At 35.6% G+C, this 26,648-nt stretch overlaps 1 protein-coding gene across 2 annotated transcripts in view; it reads left to right on the forward strand.

The window, feature by feature from the left end:
* Positions 1-26,648, forward strand: part of GAS2 (growth arrest specific 2) — a 117,282-nt gene that overhangs the window by 50,749 nt on the left and 39,885 nt on the right. For both annotated transcript variants that reach the window (XM_044260929.1, XM_044260930.1), the window contains exons 5-6: positions 7,515-7,656; positions 13,390-13,497. In XM_044260929.1, coding sequence (XP_044116864.1) covers positions 7,515-7,656; positions 13,390-13,497 — 250 coding nt within the window. The remainder of the gene's footprint in view (positions 1-7,514; positions 7,657-13,389; positions 13,498-26,648) is intronic.

The raw sequence follows: 26,648 nt of genomic DNA on the forward strand, positions 1-26,648 counted from the left end.
ATACTGCTAGAATATTCTAAAGGACCAGATTCCATTTTGTTGTTTTAATAATCTAAATACATGAATCAAGTCAGCTTTGTGATTCTGAAAGCCATGATATACAGGTAGAGAGAAGGTGGTGTACCATCTGCAGAATTAGTCACGAGATGTCATTATTCTCTTGTTAGTTTATAATATTTGCCTATTTTCTGGGTTTATTTTATTTTTTTGATTATGCTTTTTATTACTGGAGCACTGAGATTAGGAATCCTGCTGGACCAGACTTTTTAACTATGACGGAGTCATCAAAGGAGAAGACATGCTACCCAATGACAAAATCCCTTTAGAAATCCCCTTTCCTTCAGTTCCAAGTCTGGCATAAATTACCCCTTGCCATAGTACATAAAACAAATTAAGATCTTAATTTTAATGACAGAGAATCATAAGGGCCTGGTCAATTTCATGGTGATGGATCATGTCAAGTTTTATGTGTTTTTTTTTTCCCCAGTTTGAAACTGATAGTCTGGGTTGCTCCACTTCTTTATCATTCTTTTTTAAAAGAATTAAATTAAATTAAATTGGGTGACATACCAAAAGGTGTCCATATTTAATGTATACGAGTTGATGAGCTTGGAGATGAGTGTATGTCTGTGCAAACACACCGCAGTCTATGCCATTAGTCGATCCATCACCCCTCACATTTTCATCCTGCTAGTATTAGGATTATCACCATCGTCATTGTTATTTGTAATACGAATGGGTTGCTCCATTTCTGACCATACTTACAACCATGTAAGCTGGTGAAGGCAGTAATTATTCACATTACAAAGATACTACTAATTTCAAAAAGGAATTATCTAAGGATTAAGATAACCCTATGTTACAATGCTCTATTTATAAACCTTGCTTTTATTTTCTTCACTTACTTGAGTGACATGAAATACTGTACTTAACACTGAAACCCAGAAAACATGCTGAGATCATTCAAGGTGTTACTTTTGTTGTGTGCAGCATAAGGTAAAACAGTTGAATATCAATCAGATAGACTGAACATTTAAGTATACATGTCTGCTTAAGTTTCTATCTGTACACATTTGAAGATCTTATCTTTTTTTTTTATTTGAATGGAAGTTCAATTGTGCTTTACAGACAGAAACCAGTAAACCCAAATTTCACTCCCTAAGCTGTATGTTGGAGCATATTAGTTAAAGGGGGAAAAAAAAGGAAAATTCATCCACCTGACCTCATTTTATTCCTAAAATTTTCTTTGAACATATTGAAACTATGTCTGCATCTTTATCTTCTGCTTCCTCCTCTCCTTGTGCCTCCATTAGAGGATTACAGAAATTACTGAGTTAAGACATTATTAGCCAAAACTAGAAGTGATTTGGAGAAAGTTCTTATGAATCAGTACATTAATTTGTACACACACTTGATGAGTTTTTTACTATAATGGAGTCCCCAGCACAATCTTATGAATTGTGAACATTTTTCTAATAATCACTGACAGTTGATGTTTTTAATATTTGATTCTAAACATTAACTCCTTGAAATTACATAAATGACATCTTAAAAGTATCCACATCACTTCAGATATGATTCTCAAGATGTTTCTGATTCTCTGCCATCTTCTCCTGACTGGGAACACTCAGTGACACTCCTTTGAGAGCTGTGGGCTTCTCTGAGTTCTGAGATGGGAGAATGAGACCACTTATTTTTGTTCTCATAGGTAAAACTTCCTTTTATTTTCGACTGAATAGAGCTATCATCACTGGAGAGTGAAATCCCACTGTTAATATTTCAGAAACCATGTCAGTTTCTGTGTGTAAAATATGCACGTTTTCCTTTTAAAAAGTAAAACACTCAGCAAAAGCAGGTCAATAAAACCTGAAAGATCTTTTTAATGACAATGCTTTGATATTCATTGCTGAAAAATGTCCCTATGAAGTCGACATTTTACAGACTACAGAACTAAGATTACCTTTATGCTAAAAGTTAAAAACTTTTGATATTTTGGTCTGGGGCCATAATCAATAATTAATATCTTAGTGGAGCTTTTTATATTATTATTTTTGAGTGTTTCTTTAATTTTGAATAACACTTATGACCATTTGAAAGAAATATACTTGGTGAACATTTTTGTTAGTCTCCTATTTCAATGCATGGCCTAATGAAGTGTTGCTTAAAAATATTCTTATACAAGGTTTATCAATTAACACATCCTATTTAAAACACTTGTCTCTGCTAAGAATATCACATGTGCTCACATGAGTGAAATTTCCTTCCAAATGTAAATCTATCTTTAAATTACTTCAAAACAGTATAAAAATAGGGCAAAACTATCTTGCAAGAATCAATAAACTGTCAACTATAAACTCATCTGTTTATCTATAAACTTATCTGCCTTAAAAAGGGGGAGTTTCTAAAATGTGTCCCCCTTACTCTACTGAAATAGGTCCCAGATGTACTTTGTTTGAAAACTCTAGTCTACTAAATAGTTTATAAATTCTCTTAGTTCAGGGCTCAGTTTGAAAGCTCAATTATGTCATCTAGACCAATCTCAAAAATCATGTCATGTGCCAGAAAAATGAAAAAGCCATTCCTAGTACCTCTTCAGAAAGTTATTAACCAGAAGATCCTGTCCCTAGCAGTTTGCGTTTTATTTTTTTTTTTTTTCAATGAGACAAAACCAGATTCCTTGCCCTTTAATTATTCACACTACTCTCCTATCACTGGGGTATACAGATGTGAGGGTTTGGTTTTAGTGGATTCAACCTTCTTACTCTCTTTAGTTGGACCCTTATTCAGTGTGAAGACAATAAATTCTCTCTCCCAAAATTCAAAAAATCTCATAGCTGGAAAGGAGTAGAAAACAGTATAGATTTGTGACAACCCCACAGAGTAGAAATGTGAGGTGGTATAGAATTAATCATGGAAACCAGTAAAAGCAACCTTTTGGAGAGTAGAAAAAAAGACCTATTTGGTGACTAAGTTGGCTTGCAGGTGTGAGCCCCCAGCCTCAGGGGAATGTCATGATTTACAGCCTGTTGACATCTCCAGACAGACAGGAAGCCAATGAATCGTATTTAAGTATGCATTTTGGGACTGGCTGACTCTACCCTAGGCAGCTTGAAGTATTTAAAAGCCAATATAAGCAGAGATTTGGAGCTTAGTGTTGATTCTCTATGTTCAGTGGCAGAGCTAATTTTCAGCATTCCCAGATAAAGAAAAATCTCCAGGGCAAGGCTTTCCATGTATGACTTTGTTACCAACTTCATTCAAACTTAGGCTAACTTTGGATCAGACATGGTGAAGCCTATTGTTCCTCTAGTAATACATTATTATTTTACTTGTAAAAAACAGAGAGAGAGAGAGAGAGAGAGAGAGAGAAAAGAAAAGTAAAAAATTATGCAGCCTATTCCTGAAAGGTGGCCTGAATCCACCAACAATTACAAATGAAATCATATTTTCCAACTGGCTTAATTTATACATTCAAGTATGATGTTTTTACTTGTGATTGACTTTTAATTTTGGCTGTGAATTCTAGTGCTTTAAATTCCTCTAGGTTTGCTGCCCAGTTTGTGTTATTCTCTTAAGAACATTAAATATAACAAAATTTTATACCTTGATGGACTAAGAATTCAAAGAAGTCTGGGGAGATGAAAAAGAGTTGCCTGCTGAAGTTCATCCAACGAGTTAGGAACAAAGCTGAATTTCTAACTCGTTTGGCTATATCCAGCACTAAGCAATTTCTGCTGCTTTATAATTCTAGGAAAATGAGTATAAAGAAAGCCTATAAGGAGTTCCTTTGTAAAGGATACAAACAGGAGTAATAATATAAATCGTAGTAATAATACTCCATTTCATCTTATTTTTTAGGCCCCTACTTTATTTCATCTGGTGGTATAATACATTTTTCACTCAAAAAGTTTCGTCAAGGGGCGCCTGGGTGCCTCAGAAGGTTAAGCATCTGCCTTTGGCTCAGGTCATGATCTCGGTGTCCTGGGATCGAGCCCCGCATCGGGCTCCTGCTCAGCGGGGAGCCTGCTTCCCCCTCTGTCTCTGCCTGCCTCTCTGCCTACTTGTGATCTCTCTCTCTGTCAGATAAAATAAATAAAATCTTTAAAAAAAAAAAAAGTTTCGTCAAAAACTCTTTAGTGCTGTAGTTTCCTAATGGTAAAACTTTGATTCATCAATTATCAACACAATTTCAGAGGCTGTGCCATGTGTTAGACACTGTCCTGAGCATATAATGAATACTTTTTTTTTTTTTTTAAGATTTTATTCATTTGAGAGAGAGAGAGAGCTTGCAAGCATGCGAGTGTGCACCTGCGCACTAGCAGGGGGAGAGGCAGAGGGAGAGGAAGAAGCAGACACCCTGCTGAGCAGGGAGCCCAATACAGGGCGTAATCCCAGGACCTGGGGATCATGACCTGAGCCAAAGGCAGATGCTTAACCTTCTGAGGCACCCAAGCACCCCTGTGATGGATACTCTTTTAATTTCTCCTAACAACATTAAAACAGGAGTTAGAATTTCCATTTTACATTGAACTTACAAGGAGCCTCAGAAAGAATGTATGTCAGGATGCCCGACCGTGCGGGGGACCCTGAAGATGTTCAATAGCAGCTGCGGTTCCAGCATCCTCCCTCTCTCCCTCCCTCCCCACACCATGACATCAGTCCTCTGGGGCAGGCCAGTTTCATGTCTACTTTCCTGATAGAAAACAGACTTTTCGAGGTCAAGCGACTTGCTAAATTTTAAGAGTAGGTTAATGGCACAGTGAGCTCAAGTCTACCTCAGGGCAGAAGGATACACAAATCTCCATGTGAGTGTTGTTGGTACTTGTCAGCAGTAATGAGATGCTGGGTTGACTTCAGTGTAACTAATGAAGTACTGGAAAGAAAAATAATGGATTTGGTTTAGTTTTGGATAGGGTTTAAAATCTGCTGGAAAATTTTTTGGTAAAGCATTTGTATGCACTTAATATTGACATGTTTTATTAAAGTGATATATGCAATTGAGGCACCTAGATGGCTCAGTTAAGTTGTTGGACTCCTGGTTTTAGCTCACATCAGGATCCCAGGGTCGTGAGATCAAGGCCCACCACCAGCTCGGCCCTCATCCGGGGAGTCTGCTTAAGATTCTCCCTCCGTCTTCCTCTCCCTCTGCCCCTCCCCCCACTCATGTGCTCTATCAAATAAATAAATAAAACCTTCAAAAAAGATAAAATGATATGCAATGAAAGATCCAGGACAATGAAACTAAATTCATATTTGGATCTCAAAATTATTGTTGTATGATACAACGGGATTTTTTTTTTTTTCATTCATATGGCAGCCCTTAAGTACCTGCTGTGTGCCAGGACCTATGCTGGCTCTGAATTAGAGTGTGGTGCTGTGAATTAGACACTAGTCTCCACTGATACAGATTTGCAGTCTAGTGCCTGTTTCCATTATGTCCCATTAACTGGATAATATATATAAAACATTAGATATATGATGAATGGTGCCTAGTTCTTTTAACTAATGATTTATTTAACTAAAAATTATTCAGTTCATTAGAGATGGTTCTCAAGAAAGCAGTTGTTCTGTGGAGCTAGGCTGTTTTGTACTAAATTCCAAGTTTTCAGTTCTCAAAGAGCTTCTGACACAGCATGCATCCTTACCCTCTAAATTCTGGGAAAAAAATATTAGAGAATGGAATAAAAGAGTTACAGACAGAACCTTAAATATCACTTTTACTACTGATAAGATCCAAGTTGATGAAACCAGAGAGGGAGACAAACCATAAGAGACCCTTCATCTCAGGAAACAAACTGAGGGTCGCTGGAGTGGAGGAGGGTGGAGGGATGGAGGGGCTGAGCGATGGACAGTGGGGAGGGTGTGTGCTCTAGTGAGTGCTGTGAATTGTGTAAGACTGATGAATCACAGACCTGTACCCCTGAAACAAATAATACATTATAGGTTAATTTTAAAAATTAAGAAATAAAAAAAAAAAATCCAAGTTGGCAGACATGTTTAGTGTCTTTGACCTCCAGAAATAGGGCAGTTAACTACCTAATTACAAACAAAGATGGAGTTTTCTATGGAGGCCTTTCTGGAGACAGCTACTTCCCTGTAGCTGGAAGTGTGAGCTGAGTTCAGAAAGCTTGTTCAGAAAGGTGAACTGAGTCAAGCAAGTTTAACTGATTCTTAGATTTTACAGTTTGATAAATCCCCCATCTTGCTGGAAAAGTGTGAGTAATGAAAGAGAGAGGCCAGGAATTAAACTAATTGAGTACCCTCGACAAGAACAAAAACATCAAGAGTGGGGAAGTTGCTTCCTCTGGAAGTGCATCCTGAACACATGTGTGATGATGTGAGTTAAAGTAACAAGCCATTAGAACAGGACAATAATCTAAGCTTTTGTATTCAATGATCTTTTTAGTATATTATTAACTCTAAGGTAGTAGACATACCATCTACATATTTATTCTATGTAGATTATTTTCTTTGTAGATTATCCATCACCTATTTTTTAACTTCCCAAATGACTCATTCCTCTCCTTTCTAACATGTAATCACCTGATTAAAATGTCAGAGAAAAAGAACCTCAGCCCTACACTGAAAAAAATCTGAATTTGCGTCTTTGTCTTGCTCCCAGCTGATTCTGTATCCTTTCTGAATCCTTATTCTTTATTTTGTAAAAATGTAATCTTAAATTTTTACTAGATGATCCCAAAGATCCTTAACAACTCTCACATTCTGGAATTATTTTTGGTCTTCTTCACCCAGGTATACTAGATAAGCATCTAAGAAACCAAACCAATTTTAAATTTAGCTAAAGAAAATTACATTTATGGGAGATAAGAATGACAATAACAACTATTACATCTCTCTTTTTGAACTTTAGAGTATTAATAATTTATAACATAATTTTTAACATTGTTATTCTAAATTATTTCTCTATTTGCTTTTGTTCATTTTCTTTCACTGGACCCCATACCTACTTTCATTACATTGTTTTTAAATGTATAACCTAGGACACAGTATAATCCCACACAACATTGTTCTGGACTCAAAGGAGGTATACAATTAATAGTCATTTCTTCTCTGTTAAATCCTTTAAGGATGTTCATTTTGGGGATTTCTATTTTCATCTTTAACAAGCTTGTCTTCAAAATAGGAATTCAATTACAAATCTCAAATCTAATAAATCTAAAAGCTGAAGACTAAAGTTTACATGATAACTCATGTTATTGCCTCAATGTATTACATGGAGTATTTTTATTCTTAATATGCCAGTTGTCTATTCATGTGTCTATATACATATCTAAACATAAGTGTATATGTGTATATCTATATCAAAATCAGATATATGTGCTTTTTCCTGCTTTAAAGGAGGCCAATTTTAGAACTTACCATTTCAGTGCCAGAGAAAGTTAGTTTTAAAAAGTCAGCAGTTTGGTCCTATGGTGGTCATGATCAAAATGTAACATATGGTAAGTAACTCATTAGAAGTTATGCATGTATACTGATCTGGTGTCTTTTAAAAGGTATGGTGTGGAACCTCCTGGTTTGATAAAATTGGAAAAAGAGATTGAACAAGAAGAAACACTTTCTGCTCCCTCTCCTTCACCTTCTCCTTCATCAAAGTCTTCTGGAAAAAAGAGTACGGGGAACTTACTGGATGATGCCGTAAGTAAAATTGGTTGGATTTCTTACCAGCACTTGCTCTTTTGTGAACTTCAAAACTCATTCTTTACAATCTCTTGTCAATCTAACCTTCACCTATTTCAATTTCATTCAAATTCATTTTTAAATCCTATGAAAAAGTTTGTAGTCCTACAACAGTAGAAGTAGTCATTTTGAGATTCCAAACTGAGTCAGTCGTTTAAAATAAAGTGACTTGATTTCTACTGAGTAGTATCTGAAATTTTAGGATAAGCTAACTTCCTAAAAATTATCTTTGCAAACAGTTCAACCTTGATGTTTGGGTTATGGTTTTTTGTTTCACAGATAAGAAGCCTGAGGTAGGAGAAGAGAACACCAACATACCACAGGGGACAGAACTGCCCTTTGCTACCTGCCTGCTATGGGCCAGAATCTGTCATTGTTTTTCAAGTGCTTTTGTTATCATGGGGCTCCTTTCTTGTTGAAGAAACTGAAGCAGAAATTAAGATGTCTGCTGAGGGGAGAGGAGCTAAGATTCCAACCCAGTTTTGCTGTCTGTGGTCCCCACCCCTCTCACTAGCAGGGTCTTTGAGTCGTGGTCTTTGGTAGAGTAGGGAATGTGTTCATAGACCCTCATAATCACAGAGAACAGATTCGGGAGGATCAGCAACCTGAATGAATCAAAATTCTCTGGCTCCTCTGTTGTCTGTTAAAAGTAGTTCTTGGTTATAAGAAGTGTGTTTGGTTGTGTGCATGCGTTCACCTCCCAGCCCATAAACTTTGAGTGCAAAAAAAAAAAAAACCAACATGGGCAGTTTTTCGAAAAATAGTTACCTCAGGGATGTTAGATTAAAGTATGTCTCATACATGGGGAAGGTACTTAGAAACCAGCACCAACCATAATGCCGTTTTGTGGAACAGGCAGGACTGAAAAGCCATGCTGGTCCATAGTTGAATTTCCTTCTCTAGGGTCTGAGCTGTGAAGAGCTGGGGTAAGGGCTGACTGACCCTGTAGGATGTGGAAGAAAGATTGCTCGTCTTTTGCTTTTCCCTGCGTAACATTACGACCTATATTGCAGAATCACAGAAGCAGAAGTACCACAATTTGACAGACTGAGAATTTCCATTTCTAAAAGGCAGCAGGCTTCAAACTTAGCTTGTCAAGGTATCTTAGCCAATACCACTTTAATTTAGTTTCTTTTGCTCGAGTTGCTCAGGAATTAAAGACTACGAAGGACATTTGTATCCAATGCTATCTAAAAAATTTTTTTAAATCACAGGACAGTTTTTAGGATTGGTCACAAGTCCTTTGGTTTTTCTTATAAATGTGTTTCTCTGGGGCTACTGCACTTGATTTTTGTTCCTTTCCTCTTAGCTGTCACCTCTGTTTACTTTCTCCATCAGAGGCAGAGTTCTGGCCAACATCATCCCAAGCCTTTCAGTGAATGGATCACCGAATCTAATGAATTACTTTAAAATGTTTTATCTTTATTTATTTATTTTAGATGGAGGGGACGGAGAGAGAGAGAGTGAGTGCTCGCAGGGGAGAGTAAGGCAGGAGATGGAGAGGGACAAACAGAGTCTGTGTTGAGCCTGGAGACCCAGACTAGGCTGGATCTAAAGACCTTGAGATCATGACCTGACCAGAGATCAAGAGTCAGGATGCTCTACCAACTAAGCCACCGAAGTAGCCTCTCAAATGAACTTTTTTTAGTTTGCAAATTAAGAGAACACTTTCTGGTGTTTGATAACTATTTACTATTCTGTTCTTGAAATTATCTTCCCTGAACATTATTGCTACGGGAATGATCAGCAAAAAATGCAACTCAGATTTGATTAATATTATATAGGGGTTCCCTGTCACATTCCAGGATAATGCCCAAACTCATTGACACGCCATATAAGTGCTCCAGGCTCTGGCCCATTTTGCCTTTCCTGGACTTTTTACCCTGTGGACTTATTCTTGCATTCTGATGTATCCTTTGTAAACATGCCCGCTAAGCCCAAATTTCCAAGGTAATTTTATATCCTGTGTTTTTCCTCACTTGCTTTTCTCATCACACTTCTGCTTACTCAATCTTTGAATATTCATATAAGCACTTTTTCATCTTACAAAATTCAGATGGCACAGCCTCCTATATAAAGTTTTTGTCAGCATCTCTTATCCCAGGAAAAGTTGACAAGTTAGTTCTTTATGCCCCAAAATTTTGTGTATATTTAATAAAGTATGTGCCTTACTGGACATAAATGCCCATTCTTCTCTAGGTGAGGCTCCTGGTCTCCACAACAGTATCCTAGTTTATTCATCTGTATCTATCCAGTGGCATGCATGGGGATAAATTACCAATGTAGGTTATAAAAGTTTAAAAAAGCTTCTGCCTTCTTCTGTTTATCAAGCAAAGCCATGTGCTCTGGAAATAGTTGTACTTACTCAACCTTGCTGTAGCTTTGCAGATGGTGGAGATGTTGCCCCTTGAAGCCATTTACATGAACCTGGGAGAAGTAGCTAGAAGGAACCTGGTTCCTTCACCATTTTGTCCCATGTGTGGCCATCCCTTGGGTAGGGGGAGTAAAAGAAAAGGAGAGAGAAGGTGGAGCAAAAAGCATGGAAGGGATTAAAAAGTCTTTTAAAAAAGTCTTGCGGATACTCCCATTGAGCAGTAGAACAAGACAGGTACTCTCTTTAAAGTGGCCTATTTCTCCCTACTCCAAGTTCTGTTCTCTCAGCTGCAGACCATGAAGGGGATTTCAGAAGAGCTTTTAACCCCCTGTGCGGTTACCAAGTGAAGTTTGGGAACATAGCCGTCTGTTTAGTTAAGGGGTTTTAATTGAATGTAGGAAATGTGTCATGTGGATGTTTCTGTACTATTGTACTCTGTTCTGAAAGCCTTTAAACCAACATTTCTCAAATAATGTTTAATCAGACATACTGCCAGAGGCCCCATGGGGGAACGAATTCCATGGTTACGTTCCTTTGAGAAATACAGCTTACTATATAGTCCCTATCTAGAGTTTGGCAATGCATGCATTGACAGATCAAAAGCAGTAGTGAGTTCTCTGAGAGAGTCTTGTTTAATCAGGAGTTTTCCAGACTTACTTGGACACAGCCGTCTTTTACAGGCTTTTTCACTCTACATTGGGGAAATTGCATTGAAATATTCACATTCTGGCTAAGTGGTCGTTTTTTACTGGTGTGTTTTGTTTCAGGGACAGTGGAACAAAGAGAAAAATAATTTGGGCCTCACCCACGGTTTAAATCAGAGCTTCATATGTCAAATATAAAAAGGAAAGAGTTCCTATGGCAACTGCTCTGCTGCGTGTGAGGCCTTACCTGCCATAGGAGAGTTGAAATTCTTGAGCAGCGGTGTGTGCTACAGAATAGGGGTATTAGATAGAGAGATAGAGATTGCATGCAAAGTCCCTGTGTTTTGTTAATAATATTGGCTATTTTTATTCTGGCGAAGCTATTATTTCACCAAAAAAAAAAAAAAAAAAAAAGAAAGAAAAAGAAAAGAAAGGAAGGGGAAAGAAGGAGAAAAAAGAAGGGGAGCAAAAAAGAAGGGGGAAAAAGGAAAAAGAATAAAAAAAGAAAAGTTGTCCTAAGATATCATATTCCATGAACAGTTTCAAAAATAACTACCCGTTTGAAACTTCTTGTGTCTCCTCAAATTTCCGTAGGGGAATTGTGGAAAACTGGAAAAAAAAAAAAAAAAAGATAATCCTTTATGCGGATAATCCATGCCACCTTCTTTATCAAGATATCTTTAGAGAAACCCACTGAATGTGGAGTTCATTCAGATTAATATATTCTCCAGATGTCCTGATAGAAGGAATCAACTGTAACCAAAATAAATAAATAAATAAAGATCGGGTTGTGTTGAGTTCTTGGTTTGCCTTTGCTCACTGTGAGCGAGTTCCCACACAATGAATTGAATTCTGTTCTAAGAAACCATTCTTACGTTCTTCCTCTTCTCCATCAACTTCCTCAGTCTGGGGATGAGAGATAGTATAATTCTGAGTAATCAGGCTCCTCTTGAAATCCCATTTTAGCAGAAAATTGGCTGAGTTCCTGGCCAAAAACAGAACACCTGCCAGACTGACTTGTCCCAAGGTAATGTAAGAAGCACAGATGTCATCAGTCACTGTTGACTTCGCGATATATTTCCACTACCCACAGTCTGGCCTTGTCTCTTCCATTTCTGCCTCCACCTCTCACACAACTACAAAAAAGCCCTTGATGTTAAAAAGCCGGTCCATTTTCAAAGCTAGGAAGGCAATGGAGAAGGGCAGGTCACTTGAGAATATGTTTCTTGTACTTTCTTTCTTTTGAAACCAATAGTTTCTGTGTTTCATCTAGGAACACTTAAAGATGGAAACACTTTCCACGCATAATCGTGATTGTCTTGTCTTAGAGGAACCACTTGAACACCAATTTATTGCTTTGCCCAGTTCCTATGCAGCATTGAAGCTGTGCCAAGCATGGCTCTTTTAAACTTTGGACCGTGTGTCTTTATGTTGCTGACTGTCTGATTTTCTGCTAGATGGCCAAAGTCCTTTCTCCGTCCCTCCCTTCCTTTCCTCTCTCCTTTCCTTCCATCCTTCCTTTTTCATGGAAGCCCTTATTATGGTGAAAAGATATGTATAAATTAGCAATGGTATAAATGGAACATAATTGATATATATATTTATATATAATATAAATATATATTATATTTATATATTTATAAATTTTATATATTTATAATATATTTATATTATATAATATTTATATATATATAAATATAAAATATATATATTATAATTATATATATAAATTTATATATAATATATATTATATATATTATATAATATTATATATTATATATTTACATTATTTATTTACATTATTTATATATATACTTTTACTTTAAAAACATGTGTGTATATGTATATGCACCTTTACTTCAAAAACATTTTTACAAATACACTTAGAAAGAAATACACATAGAGGAACTCTGAGAACATATTCACTGACCCCACCCTACCCCAGAATGTGGCTCATATCACTTAGATTATGTATTTTTTTTTAAAGTAGGGAGATCGTTAAAATACAGATAAAATCTGATCTTCAGACAGGCATTCTATATGACATGTAAATTGTGAGATACTGCCACAAAAATAGGTTTTGGTAGGTGAGAATTACTGACATGGAGTGAATTGCTGGTTGATTCTGGGTGAAGTAGAGATGATTTCCTAAAGGAAATCTTAGAATTCAAAATAATATGGAAACAATAGGCTCATTTTTTTAAAAAAAATAACAATTTAATTCTCATTTATTTTGAAAACGGTAAAATTAATATCATTAAAATTATAATGAGGAAATTTTACCCTGTTAACACACATTCTATTCTAGCTTTCAGTGTATTTATATTGGCAACCCAATGTACACGATCTTGTCGGTACTCCCCCAGTGAGAACCTAGCTCGTTATTTCTACACTGCCTATTGATTTGCTCATCATTATCCTCCGGCATCATCTTTATTGTCATCATCCAGCTTATTCCTTAGTGCGGTTACTGGCCTTCAGAAAATGCCTTCAGGGCCTGACTTTTATGTAGTTAGGATTTAATGTGATATTCCTGTGCTCATATCGTGTCCGTAGTTTGATATAGAACAAATTTAAAAGCATTAATGGTCTGGGGGCCTTTGAACCCACAGAACAAATTAATCTAAATGAAACGTGATTAAGGAAAATTGAACTTGCACTCTTCTTTTTCAGGTGAAGCGAATTTCTGAAGATCCTCCTTGCAAATGCCCAAACAAATTCTGTGTAGAGAGGCTCTCTCAAGGAAGATACCGAGTGGGAGAAAAGATCCTCTTCATTAGGGTAAAGTTTTACTTTTCACTTGATATCTTGTCCTTTCTGAGGCTATTCAGGACCTGAATTGAGAATTACAGGGGACATGTGACCCATAACTAAGCAGGAGCTTTCCTGATGCTACATAGAGTTGGATTTGAAGATAGGAGGTATGAACATTTGTTAATATATTATACATAATTACTACTGAGGGCTAAATAAATAGAACTATCTTGCTCTTTTTACATACATACAAATACACACATCAACTAGATCATAGAGACCAAACACAATGAGAAAAGAAAAATCAAATTCCTTTTTTTTGTTCACATATTTCATTTCAAAGGAACTTAACCCCTCCCTCCACTCCCCAGACCCCACACCTCATCGGAAACAGAAATAGTCTCCTGCCCTGGTCTTCCATATCCCAAGTTTGGGACATGATCATCCTATTGGTCCTGGTAACTTTGAAAATGATTTGAACATGATTTTTTTTCAAGATGTTTGGGTCATGAGCCAGAATGAAAATGCAAACTCATTACGATGGCATGGTTAACTCGGGACTGTCATTTCTTACTGTTTTCTAGGTTAGAATAAAGAAGCATGGTTGGTTGCTAATGAATTTTCTGGTGGTCTTTGTCCATTTTACAATCATTTACAATCATTAATGTCCACTTTACTAATGAAAAATCAGACTAAATACCATGAGAAGTTTTAGGTTATTATTAGTGGCTCCAAGTAATGTCTCATGCTTTTCACTTGTGATCTTTTTTGGTGAATAATCAAGATAATTTCATCTCAAAATAAATTTGTGACATTTTTAAAGACCAAGATTCTTCTTTTCAAAATTAAAAAGGTGAAAATACAGCACTTAGCTATTCCTAGAAATTAATAACTATCCCCCCCCCCCATGTCTTTTAGTCATTTCCTCAAGAATGGGGGTTAGGATTCAAAGGAACTGCATTCTCTCATTTGAATAAGTTAAAATATCTTGCTGGTTTATCTGTTTTGTGGAACAAAATAAATGTGTGCGGCAAGTACCATCAATGAAAATTCTTAACAAAGCTCAAAATCAGTGATGACCCAGTATAAATTTTGTCAATGTAAAGTTTTCTTAACTACAACTTTTGACTGAAAGTTATTCATAAGACAAATTTTTAAGGCTCTACAACATGTTATTGGAGAAAACCTTGATCGTAATTAGCCTTTAAAAAAGTGTTCATCATTTCATTTTTTAATCCAACTTTAGGGTCATGTTTATTGATTTTTAAAAAAAATTCCAGGTAATAATTGCTATTTTGCATTGTAATGACGATGAGAAAAATATAATGATATATGATGATACATGATATATGATACATTAAGATAGTTGCCCTAGTATTTGCTTATTGTTCTCTTGGATTTTATTAGAAAAATAGCATTTGTGTTTATTTTTGCCAAACTGCCTTCTTTTGCTTTAGTACATTAAAAAATAATAATTTAAAAAAAAATAATAATAATTTAGCATCTCTACAGATGTGCTTAAGTTTTACTAGGTTGACTTTTCTCAGGTCAACCTTTCTTGAGACTCAAGACTTCTTGAGAATGTTAGGCCCTAAAGCCTAGAATCAAAACCTAGGGCTTCATTTATCTACATAATTATTGCTTCCTATTTTAGAAGTGTTAACAAACACATGATTAATAAATTAGATACTTTTTCCTATAATGTAGCCTAATATACTTAAGTAAAAATATGTATCACATATGTAATTTGTGTCAGGTCTTCCATGTTTAGTCAATGGTCAGAGAATTTGATATCCATATTTATGAATATGATAAATTTACATCATATTGGACATTTAAGGTATTTTTTGATGTTCTGTTTTTCTATTCAGAAAATGGTTTCCTTTTGGTGAAATTCTTTTCATGTATTGTTTATAGAGTAAATGAGATTTGCTTTACTGAAAAAAAATTTCATTGAGGTCCTGTGTGAGAGCATTTGAATTTAATATCAGTTCCCACAGAATACACATATTGCACACATTCTGTTCATGCTTCTGGTGTTACAAGGGAGCCTGCAAGAGAATTAACTGGAATATGGTTTTTCTGATTGGCCCAGCAAGTTATGGCATCACTCGGCCATGCCAGGTGCTGTAGAACAGTGTTGTGATTACCTGTACTAATCCCCTTCTCTTTTTACACTGTTCACGGGTAATTTACACTGGTTTTATTTTTACAACAGGTTTTACTTTATTTTTGATTTTAGTTTACTTTTATCATTATGTTCAATTATCAGCATGTAGTACATCATTAGTTTTTGATGTCATATTCAATGATTCATTAATTGCATATAAAAGATTTGACTTTGAAAGTGATCTATTTTTTTTTCAAATCCTTTTGAAAAGAAACTTGCTATCACTGCATAAATTGGAAAGTAAAAGTATTTGTCAAAAAAAGAAAATATCCATTAACGTGTATTCATTGAAATTCTTATCCTTTGGCTTGCTAGGGGTCCATTCCCACCATGATGGAGTAAACTGATTTTAAAAAGGCCCCTCTCCTTGTCTCTGTTTTCCCTAGAGGCCTTCGCCACCCATTCTACCAAGTTTAGGAGCTGAAATGTCACACGAAGACCATATGCACCTTTCATTACATGTTATCTCCCTATTTCTTCTTCTAAACTGAATGGAAAAGCTAAAACAAAGTCTTATTGATGAGTATACACTTTTACTAGTACTTTTTGATCGCTTCTCAGCCTTTTGGCTAAGATCAAGTGTACTAGTACTTTTTGATTTGTGGCTTGGACTATAATTAATTGTCATTCTGCACTCATTCACTGTAAGAAACTGACAGTTATGACTCAAACATACTTAGAGACCATAGTTTTCAAGGGATCTTATGGTTGTTGCTGCTAATATCTTTAGTTTGCTCTAAACACCTGGATTAAGTACTAAGTGCTTATAGTCAGAATCTCAGACATACTAGGGGAGTGATTGCCTTACTGTCTCTGCATTGCCATCCTGTGTTTCTTATGCTTGCATTTTTAACATTGGCATATTTTAAAATTTGCCATATCTCTTTTTAGGCTATAAGGTGTGGCCATATTTACTACATAATATAAGTAGATACATTTCTGCATATCATTATATAAAACACACATACAGTGAAATATACATGGTACAGTACATTAGTGTTTATTATCCCCTAGTTTTCTGTCCATTCTGAGAGCAGCAGTGTTTTCATATGGCCATAATGAACCTGTCCACACAAAGAACAATTTTGAGTAATTTAAGGCTTGTTAGGACTGTTAACTTAGCTCTTACTTAAAGATATCACAGTTACTAAAACACTAACTCAGAAAAAAATCATCCCTTAGAAAGTCATAAATACAAGATTTTCTTAATCTTAAAAGATTCTTGTATTTTTACTCTTGATCTACTCTTCTCCATATAAGCCAGAGCTAACAATGGCCAACTAGATTTCAAGGTTTGTTGACAACACCCGATCACTTTACTTATGTATGGTTTTAGGATTACTATGTATCTGAACACAACTTCTCCTTACACCCTCAAAGAGATACAATAACAACAAATAAGAATGAAAAATACAAGAAGGATTGCAGATTACAGAGAAAGAGCCGGGAAGACATTTTCTGCAGCAGATATCTTTGCTAAGCATATGACTTATCTGTTGGCTTCTAGAAACCAGTGTATGAATAGCTACTTTGCATTGCTAGCTATCTAATATTTATTTATATGCACACATCTATATGCTTACGTGGGCTTGTTTATTTATATGTGCATGTCTCCATTTAATAGTAAGGGATTGTCTTTACCCAAATATAAAGAATCCTTTAGTACAAGGGAGAACCTCTGAGGTTTTTGATTGTGGCTTTTAGGCAAACACGCTAATAATCCCCTGCTAAAGTCAGAATGCTCTTGTTTCTAACTTATCAAAAACAATTTGAAGCCAGATTTTTGCCCTACATCTTCCAGTGAGTGACATGGTTTCTGAACTATCTGTTGGGCAAGCAAGCTAAGTGTAGCTAATATGTATCTGCGTAGTGGAGATACACATTTACTCTGCTCCAAGGTATAAATATTTCAGTTGGTTTTCAGTGATTTTGAAATTGGACAAAGATGATAAATGCTCTTTGTTAATTTCTGTGGTAACAGATGTTTGGACCTTACCATTTAGCCATGATCTGTATCTTTGAAATATAAATAAATGAATCTGGGGCTTCAAGTTGTGATTTTGAGGGAAAAAGCATGAATTTTCCATTGTCTTAGTTCTTACAGTTAGTTGGTTTCTACCCACACTTCAAGTATCAAGAAGTCAGGTGGCAATATAAATCTGTACAAACTTGTAGGAAAGGTTTTCAGAAATATGTCACAGATGCCATAAAAATATACTATTTAATTTCTCAATCTGAACTCAATGATGATAATGTTCTGTATAAATAATAAGTAATTATTTAAAGTGATCTCTCTCAGGAGTGCCTGGCTGGCTCACTTGGCAGAGCATGTGACTCTAGACTTGGGATCATGAGTTCAAGCCCCATGTTGGGTATAGAGCTTACTTTAAAAAAAAAAAGAAAGAAAAGGAAAAAAAAATTACAGTAAAGAAGAAAAAAAAAAAAAAAAGATCTCCCAGATAATCAGCATTTGCATTATCTGGGAACTCAGTGGAATTGCAAATTCTTGGGTCTCACTAGAGATGGGTCCCAGCCACCTCCCTTTTAACAAGCCATCGAAGTAATTCTGCTGTTGCTGAAGATTGAAACCACTCATCTTAAAGATGGGAAGGAAGAGATTGTTGTAACACAGTACAATTAGAAATAATTTGCGTGTCTGATCATGGAAAAATATAACCATCTAGATGCTAGAAATGATCATTTTGAAGACGTCTATGTATCACTGTGAGGAAATACTGAAGATATGATGTTAAGTAGAAAAATTAGATTTTTAAACGGTATTTACATATGAAATATCTCCCTGTGGAAATTATATGTAATTATGATTAAGACTGGAATGGAACAGGAATAATTATTAAACAGTTTTTAATTTTTGAGGGCATAGAATTTTGAATGAACTAATTTTTGTTCTGCTTTTATTCCCAATGATGACATTAAAAATATGACCTCTTTAAAAGAAGATAAGTCAGCAACATGATACAATTGCAGATTTGAAAAGAAATAAAGGAGGGGACATCTAAAGAGTGTCAGATTAATTAGCTGACTGCTCCTTTTTCTGATCATTGTCTAAGCTTCCCACGTTCTGGAAAAGGGCAAGGAGGTTTATTGGAATCATGGTGTTATTTAGATTAGGGGGGACTTTGCATCTTGTAAACTTGTGGCCTATTGTCTCCTTGGATGAAGCTCTTAGCTCTTCTTATCTTTCTTTACTATTTTCTCTCTCCATTTTGAAAACTGACTCAAACTCTTTTGGGGTAGCACTAGGAAACATATACACAGCTGGATAACGCCCCTTCTCTTTGCAGACCCATCAGTGAACCATATACTCTGTTTTCTCTCTCCTAGTCATTAAAGCCTTAATCCATTGATATCTCTTTCCTTTATGGCTCAATTTTCAGTGATATGCAAATGGCCCAACATGACACACTGATCTCTCTTAATGCATGAAGTAGATGTAAATGGCTCTAATGAATAGAACATCCATGGGGCAGGATCTTTACGCATAACAGAGTTGCTCTAATGTCCTGGTAGTAGGACATCCTGGCAAGAGCTAGAAAGCTAGTGGGATCTATGGTGAGGTAGCTGGCTTTCTGTGGTGCTTGATTTGGGCACTATTTGCTGAATAGTCTTTTACTTAATTAGAATTTGTCACTACCCTAACATTGCACTTGAGCGTGGTTCAAAGTGTGTCCCAAGGAAAGGTGTTCAGAGATATTATCTGTAAAGAACGGTTATCAAGATAAAGAGTTTAAAAGGTGTCTTTAAGAACTCTTGTTATTGAATGGGCTCTATTAGCCTCTGTATGAGCACATGGTAGATCTCATTTTAACCTCTCATCCTGGTATGGTAGACGCTGTTGCCGCTCCCACTTTACAGATGAGGAAGCTGAAACATGGAGGTGGAATAACTTCCCAAAGTGATAAGCTAATGAGCAGCTGAAGCGGCATTCACAGGCCTAACTCCCACTCAATGCTATGGACCACAAAGCAATATTGATTTCTTTATCGGAGATTATCTGAGATTTCTTGGATGGTTGAATATGTTCATGTGATCTACTAACTCCTGGAGTGAGATATACTATGTAGCATTTTCTTGATGTATGTGACCATAGAAATGTTCCCTCTTCTGGCTTTCCCCCCTTCCCCACTCACCCAGAGCATCATCCTGGGCTAGGAGGCCATGAAAACATACTTTGGGAAAAATATTATCAATTGAAGCACGTGAAAAAAGTAACATAGAACTATATTGAAAGTTTTCTACCTTTTGCCAGAGTTAAAACCCATCTATCTTAAAGTACTGCTAAGAATTATTGAATTTGTAGTCATTTTTACCTTCAAGTTCCATTTGGAAACTATGATTCAAGAAAATGACTGGAAAATCCTTAAAAGGAAAAACACCTAAAATGTAAGAAGTATCATTCCTAACATGCCTTTCAGCGGGGATCTTTCTATACATTGTTTCTCTGGATTCTCTCCATCTCACAGCTGGTTTTGAAATTACTTTTATCTTTCTGTTACAAATGAAAATACAAAGTCGTAGAGGGTTTAAGGTTTCAAGGAAGCAGTATGATGAACAAATTGAAATCCCAACTGCCAGACACTCCACTCCACGCTGCCTCCCTGGGGCATGTCCATTGAATGCAAATATGTTATTCACAAGGCTAGGCCTCTAAGAAGGACATGCACCTTTCACAATATATTTAAGTCTCAGCTACACAGGAGTGTATTCCTTTTACCATTTTTACTTTAAAAATACTCCAAATGCAGACATCATTACAATTGCGTAATCAATAGTGCCTGCTATAAAGAAAAGGATATAAGGTGTTTGCCTGACTGTATTACAATAGTGATAAAATTATAACAGTATTTATTAGGATGAGATGTTTACTTGTATGCCAGATGCTATTCAAAACGCTTTATATGATGAGATGTTTACTTGTATGCCAGATGCTATTCAAAACACTTTATATGTTTAATAGGCAAAACTAAGCAGAATTCTCTATAAGATATATTATCTGTCCTGATATCTTTTTCATAGAAATCAGAATTTAATTCTTCTGTTACCAGTAGAGTCTTGTGGAATCTTTTTGCTAATTGTAGATATTTTTTAAAGTGGGTTAGTACTATTTCAAGACCTCTTTATATCAGACATTCACAGTTGGATAAAATCTTCATATGAGATTCCATGCTAACACGCTAATGGTTCAAGGTATTTCACCACCCCCCACCCCACATTTTGAGAAATGTGACTACTTAAGGAGCCTAAAGAAAAGACAATGAATAATTTAGTTGGAAGTCAGCAAAGGAATTTGAAATCTTATGGAGTCACATTCTTTCTACTACTTTTGAATTAGATCATCTCCGATCAGTGGAAAGGTCAAACACCTTGTTACTGATTCTTTATAATTTCTTATTTACCATATAAATTCTTCAGGTTTATACCTGTGTGGTAAAGATCAATTCTCTGTAACAAACCAAGCAAGAGAGGCACACAAGCTTGGTTGCCATAGCAACCCAACCTGGCAGTGTCTTCTGGGACTGGCTGTAAGGGAAGGTCCAATGATAGGGAGTGATACTACTTTCTTTTCTGCTCTTACAACACATTGATTTACTGTGAGTAAAAAGTAGCATAGTTCGATTGCATACCTTTCCTGGTAATGAAAAATGACCTGTCATATAAAAATGCAAAGGAGTTTTCAAACAAGTAGCAGGGAAAATAAAACTTTCATTTATCTTAGTGGAAACATTGTGGAAACAGCCATTAGTCAGCAGCTGGATGTTAAAATTCATTTTTTGAGTGACATGATTCTAAACATTTTATCTAATTTAAAAATTTATGTGAGCAGTGATTATGATTTCAAAGCTATTTCATAGCTTATATTTCTTTTCTATGAAAAAATATGGACATGTTTGCCTCTAATGTATGTAAAATCTTAGGCAGCATTTAGTGTTCTAATCCATGGTGAGAGAAGGGAGGCTGATATTAGAACCCAAACTGGATCCCTTTCTTTGCCCAACTGCCCCAAATCTGAACACTAATTCAGGAAAAGCAAGCAATGGCATTTAAAATGTATTCAAACACTTTAATTTCAGATTTTAAATTCTTTTTTGTGGGGGGAATATTTTGCTCCATTAAAGACACTTTCATTTGTTTGTAATTTATTCATGTGCGATGAGGCTGAGTGAATATCAGGGATATAATTTACACTTTGGTAACACATCTCTCAAAGGACTTTGCAAATGTTAATAAGTCGTCTTCACCTCGTTTTTCCTGGGAAAGGCATAGATCTTGGTTAAATGCAAAATAAATAGTGATTAATCATTACTGTAAAAAATTTACCTGATGGAGTTCTCTCTTTCTGAGATTTATGTCTTGAATTTGAAAATCTTTAAACATTGAGAAATTCAAACTTGACTTTGTCCAAGATTGCACCCAAGACAACATTTGACACCGCTTTTGAAAGCAAGAAAAAAAAAATGTGATCTGGTATCTTACAAGAATGAAAAGATTAGTTAATATATTGAGTTAGTTCTCTGTATTCTTATTGGAGAATTCACTGTTCCCTTCATTGAAATGTTAAAAGGTAGATCAAGTGTGAAAGAACAATAAATAAATGAAGACTTAGAACCAAAGATCCCTTTCCCCTGAGAATTTGTCACTATTGGCCACTTAGCATTGAGAAGGTTTTTAAAAATTTCATGTATTTTTCAGCTGACATGATAAGCATTTTTATTCATCTCCAGTGGGATTTACCATGGATTTACCATGCCTTTAAGTTGTACAATACATGTGTGACTCTATTTCACCTTGAATCATTTTCTTTTGCCATTGCACTGCAGCTAAATAAATAGACAACCCCCCCAAACTGGCCACAAATCAAAATTATTTAAACTTACAGAAGCATTGGAAAATTGAGCGGCTTCATTGAAGAGAAGCATAGATCCTGTGATCTGCATTTCCAATTTCTGTATCGCTATAGCCTTCCTGCCATTAAGATAAATTTGCCTGTGTGTATGTCTTATATAGGAATATGTGTGTGTATATGTGTATATACACACACATCTATGTATATGTAATGAAAAGGCACAATATTGATATTGAATATCAATATTGAATATCAATATTCAGTGATTTGGCATTTTGATTGTTAAAAAGTTCTCACATTGATTTTTGTGTGTGTGTGTGCCTAATATCTCCAGTTAAGGGTTTTGTGAAAAAAAGGTAAACGTTTTATTTTGTCTATATTTCTTTACATATACTATTTACCACTCACTAAATGCTTGCTGTGTGTCAGTTGCTTTTCTAAGCACTCTCCTTGAATTCTTTTATTTAGCCCTCACAACTGTTTGAGATAGGCACTATGATTATCTCTGCCTTAACAGTAAGGAAACCAAGCATGTGTGAGTTAATTACTTCCCCAAAGTCACAAAGCTCTAACAGTCAAACTTTCTTTGAATTCAATAGATCTGATTTGAAGGCCCATGGTTTTAACTCTACATTATTCATTCTATTTCAGACCACCTAGTCTTTTGGCAAGTCATGTTGTGAGTATTGCTGCTCAGCTTTTCAGCATCCATTGTTAAGTGACTCACATTTCATGTACAGCTCCTAATTTGCTTAGACTTTTGTGGGTGGGCTCTGACAAATGGAATTGAATAGCTAACCCCTGTTGCAGTGTCCGAAGAGTACCCAGGAAGCAAAGAGTCTTATAAGACAATAACACCCCCCTAAAAAGAAAAATCAGAAAAACTAGCCAGAATGGTTTTCACATTGTTCAACATATTCATTGATTTTCTTTTCAGTATATTGACCAGATTTGAAAAGTCTTCCAGAAGCCAAAGTTTATTATGGGAATGAGGATACTAAGGAGTATTTTCAATTTACTGCAATTATATATTTCCATATTTTCATTTTCAATTTGCTTTTATGCAGCTAAAATTAAGACCCTTAACCCCATTATGTATGAAAGGATTTCCTACACATGCTATGGTGGAGTAGGGAGGTGAAATTATCTTTTGTACATTTTTATATTTTTATTAAAGGGTCTACAGTAAACTTATGAGGAAGTACAATCTGAACATTTTTGGCATAGCAAATGATGTTTTTGAAAGCAACCTCCCTAAAAATGGATACCAAGTGATTTTTAAATAACATCTGTCCCTAACTTTTTATCCTGGTACTTCATGGTGGTAGAGTATATCTTAGTTTTGTATGATTTGTGAAGTATGTTCACCTACACATCATCTCATTTTATTTTCATTACTTTGTGAGAGAAATCAGTATGATTGTTAATTTTTATATCTCTCTGATGAGGGGGAAATGGTAGATAAAAGAGATTTAACAACTTTCCCAAGGTAATCCAGCTAGCAAGTGGTTGATCTAGGATTAAATAATATCATATTTTTATATATTAAATTTTGTATATTTTAAGTTTCATACAATAAAATGTTTTGTGAAAGGGAAAGGAATGAAACTGTGTTTCGTTATACACAATGTGTCATGTTTGAATCACTGATGAGTCTTCTAGAAACCAAAGAACAAACCAATGTACTATCTATCATTGTAAATTGTACATAATTTGTGGTGCCTGGCTGGCTCAGTCAGTCAGTAGAGCATGGAACTCTTAATCCCCAGTGTCATGAATTCAAGCTCCATGTTAGGCATGGAGCCTAATAAAAATAAAATACATACATACATACATACATACATACCTAAAACACAAATATCCCATGGGTTCAAGTGGCATAAACGGTTTATAGCAAGGTTCATAAGAGACACTTTGCAAATGTGGCCATCTTGAGTTTGGACTGAATGTAGTCAAGATGGTGGAAGTTTTTTATTGCAACATTGACTATAATAAATTAGGAGTCATTTATTTAGTGTTATCTTTTTCATAAAATCAATTGGTTAACTGTCTGTATGTCTCAGTCATTTTAGATTGCCTTGCATTTCTCCTCTAAACTTGGCATTTTTGAATTTCAGTTTTTCAGTAAAAACATAAACTTTCAGTCCTAGACCCAGCAGGTGCCATTATCACCTAACTGCCAAGACTTTGATTGCAAGAACCTTACTCATTCAGATTTTAGTTCACTGGAATGGTGTGTTCCCATTTTATTAGTATTAACATTTTCATTTGAAGCTGGGTTGTGTGTGATTTTAGAATATATTCTGCCAATTCCTGCCATCTTGTTAGAAGCATACAAAGATCTTGAGGAAATCTTTGTGTAGGTTTATGAGGAACAAGGTATAAGAATTTGATTTTAACATTGGTCTTAGGATATATACTCAATTTGCTTTATAGCAATAATCCTGGTGTTACCAAAAAAATCCAAATCCTGGTGAGTTATTTACCCATATTTTCCCTGTTTCCCTAAAAGAACACCAGCAAGAAGTCATTACTTAATGACATTAGTCTTCTAGTTGTAGCTTTCTTTTACATTGTCATTTCTTCTACACACTTTCTTATCTTATCAACTTCTAACCCCCCACACTACACTCACACATTGTTCTTCTAATGCTCTTGGCTATTATAAAGAAAGGCCTACTTTTTACCCCAGAGTTCTTATAATCTACTTTGTGTTATAGAAAAATTTTAGATTACTATAAACTCCATGGGAAAAAATTATAATTACTTGAGATAGCTCCTTGTAAAGGAGTTTTTCTTCCTCTTTTTAAAACAACCCATCCAATGTTAGATCCATTGTTTCCCTTGGTTAACAGTCTCTTTTGTTCTGAACATGTCATTTGTCATATATTTTTTTTAAATCCAGCCTCAGAGAATCTGTGAGGCAGAGGTAATTAAGGAGTATGTCTGAAGCCTCATTTGAAGGCATGTGAAGGGCAGGGATGATTTCAAATCTCTCTTTCAAATTTGGCATTATGCATAAGATCTTCAAGAGTCACAGTCTAAAATGGCAACACCCAGACAAATAGTTACCCATTCATTTGTCATCATTCACCAGTGTGTTAGCCATGATCATGTTATTCAGTCCAGGACTTTGTTTTTAAATAATCATGATGTTTTGAAGTCCTGGGTTGACAGAAAAATGATGGAAACTTATATGGCACACAGAACCTTAGGAGTATTGTTAATATATCGTTGCCTGCCAACTTGATAGGACTAAGGTGGGCTTCAGCTTTGCACAGAGAGGCACTTTAAACTGCAAAGTATATGTCAACAAATTCCTTTTCCATCATGATGTCCACAAAATGCCTTTCTACCCCCTCTGTATCTGCAGTCACCATGACAAAGAATTAGAAGTGTTCTCAGAAGCAAAAAGAGGAATGTCTCTTAAAATTAACCTTGAAAAGCTTATCTATCTCCTGTATTAACTCAATATATTAAAACAAAAAGAAATTTCCCAGTGAGGACTGAAAGAATTCCAGAGAAACTTGAATTTTAATTGACATCTTGGCACCAAAGATTGACTAGGATCTTCCTTCATGTACAGCGTCCTTAGATCTGATTGATAACACACTCATATATATCAGCTAGAGGAAAGGTAAGGTTGGAATATTCTAGACATAGAATAGTTCCCCCTTTGAATAATAAAAAAAATTACAGCCATGATAATATCCAGTCATGGGAAGGGAAACAGATATTTCCCAAGAATGACTTCACTTTGGAACTCTGACGCTTAGGTAGAGAATCTGGATACGTCCTTCAATTCTGATTAAAGAATTTTCAATAAATGACTTTTCAGGTAAACTAGGTGTCTCCTTGTGAGTATGTGAACATTGTGAGATTAGAATTCTACATACATTTTAAACTACAACAGAAGGAAGTGTAGCATAGCTTGTGTGTCACACAATTTTCTGAGGGTGAACAAAATGGTAGTGCCTTGATAGTAAAAGCTCAAGTGCCTTGGTAATAAAAGCAAGAGGCCCAAATGAATAAGGAGAATGGGCACCAGTGAAGTCAAAACAAGATGGCAGGATTTTCCCCTAAAATAGGAAGTTTCATGCGGAAAATAAACATTTCATTTACTTAATTTTCTCTCGTATTTCA

Source organism: Neovison vison, chromosome 7, assembly GCF_020171115.1.
Source record: "Neovison vison isolate M4711 chromosome 7, ASM_NN_V1, whole genome shotgun sequence".
Taxonomy (NCBI): domain Eukaryota; kingdom Metazoa; phylum Chordata; class Mammalia; order Carnivora; family Mustelidae; genus Neogale; species Neogale vison.